The sequence below is a fragment of the Spinacia oleracea genome, chromosome 5, assembly GCF_020520425.1.
Source record: "Spinacia oleracea cultivar Varoflay chromosome 5, BTI_SOV_V1, whole genome shotgun sequence".
NCBI classification, from domain to species: domain Eukaryota; kingdom Viridiplantae; phylum Streptophyta; class Magnoliopsida; order Caryophyllales; family Amaranthaceae; genus Spinacia; species Spinacia oleracea.
Genome location: NC_079491.1, coordinates 15,757,673 through 15,758,724, shown reverse-complemented (window position 1 = coordinate 15,758,724; position 1,052 = coordinate 15,757,673). Strand labels below are relative to the sequence as shown.

At 49.4% G+C, this 1,052-nt stretch overlaps 1 protein-coding gene across 1 annotated transcript; it reads left to right on the top strand.

Moving 5' to 3' along the window:
• Positions 1-1,052, top strand: LOC110784571 (uncharacterized mitochondrial protein AtMg00810-like). Its single transcript, XM_021989029.2, has 2 exons — positions 1-169; positions 259-1,052. The coding sequence occupies exons 1-2, from the start codon at positions 1-3 to the stop codon at positions 1,050-1,052; spliced, it is 963 nt and encodes a 320-aa protein (XP_021844721.2).

The window sequence follows — 1,052 nt, the reverse complement described above, 5'->3', positions numbered from 1 at the left end:
ATGGAGGGGATGTCCATGAGGGGGGAGGGCAGTAGTTCCACGGTTGCTGCCACACCACGGTGGGTTGTTGTGGTTGCGGCTGGTGGTTTCCGCGGCCACCACCACCGCCACCGCGACCCTTTCCGCCGCCGTTACCATGATACTTACCTTTGCCACGACCCTTCCCTTTGTAATTGGGTCCTCTAAGCTACTTCTTAGGCATTGCTGTCACACGTCACTCAGGTGGCCTATTCTTGTCTCAGAAACAATATGCTTCAGATATTATTAAGCGTGCAGGCATGGCTTCTTGCAAGCCCTCTTCCACTCCCGTAGACACTAAGGCGAATCTAGGCGCCTCTGCGGGTCCCCCTACTGATGACCCTTCTCACTATCGCAGTCTTGCAGGTGCACTTCAGTATCTCACTTTCACACGGCCAGACATCTCCTACGCCGTTCAGCAAGTCTTCCTATTCATGCATGATCCTCGCCAAGAGAATATGCATGCCCTCAAGCGTATAATTCGCTACATCCAAGGTACTCTAGATCTTGGTTTGCACCTTTATCCATCATCCGTTTCTACTCTTACATCATATACAGATGCGGACTGGGGAGGATGCCCAGATACGAGACGCTCGACGTCCGGCTACTGTGTCTTCTTAGGGGACAACCTAATTTCTTGGTCTTCCAAACGTCAAGCTACACTCTCCCGCTTTAGTGCAGAAACCGAATACAGGGGTGTTGCTAATGTCGTTTCAGAATCTTGTTGGATTCGAAATTTGCTATTAGAACTTCTATGCCCGGTAAGCAAAGCTACTTTGGTCTATTGTGACAATGTTAGTGATATATATCTCTCTGGAAATCCGGTTCAACATCAGCGCACTAAACATATTGAAATGGACATTCACTTTGTACGCGAGAAAGTTGCTAAAGGACAAGTCCGTGTCCTACATGTCCCTTCCCGCTATCAAATCGCCGACATTTTTACGAAAGGGCTTCCGCTAGTACTCTTTAATGATTTTCGGGACAGTCTCAGCGTACGGCGTCCTCCCGCTTCAACTGCAGGGGTGTGTTAG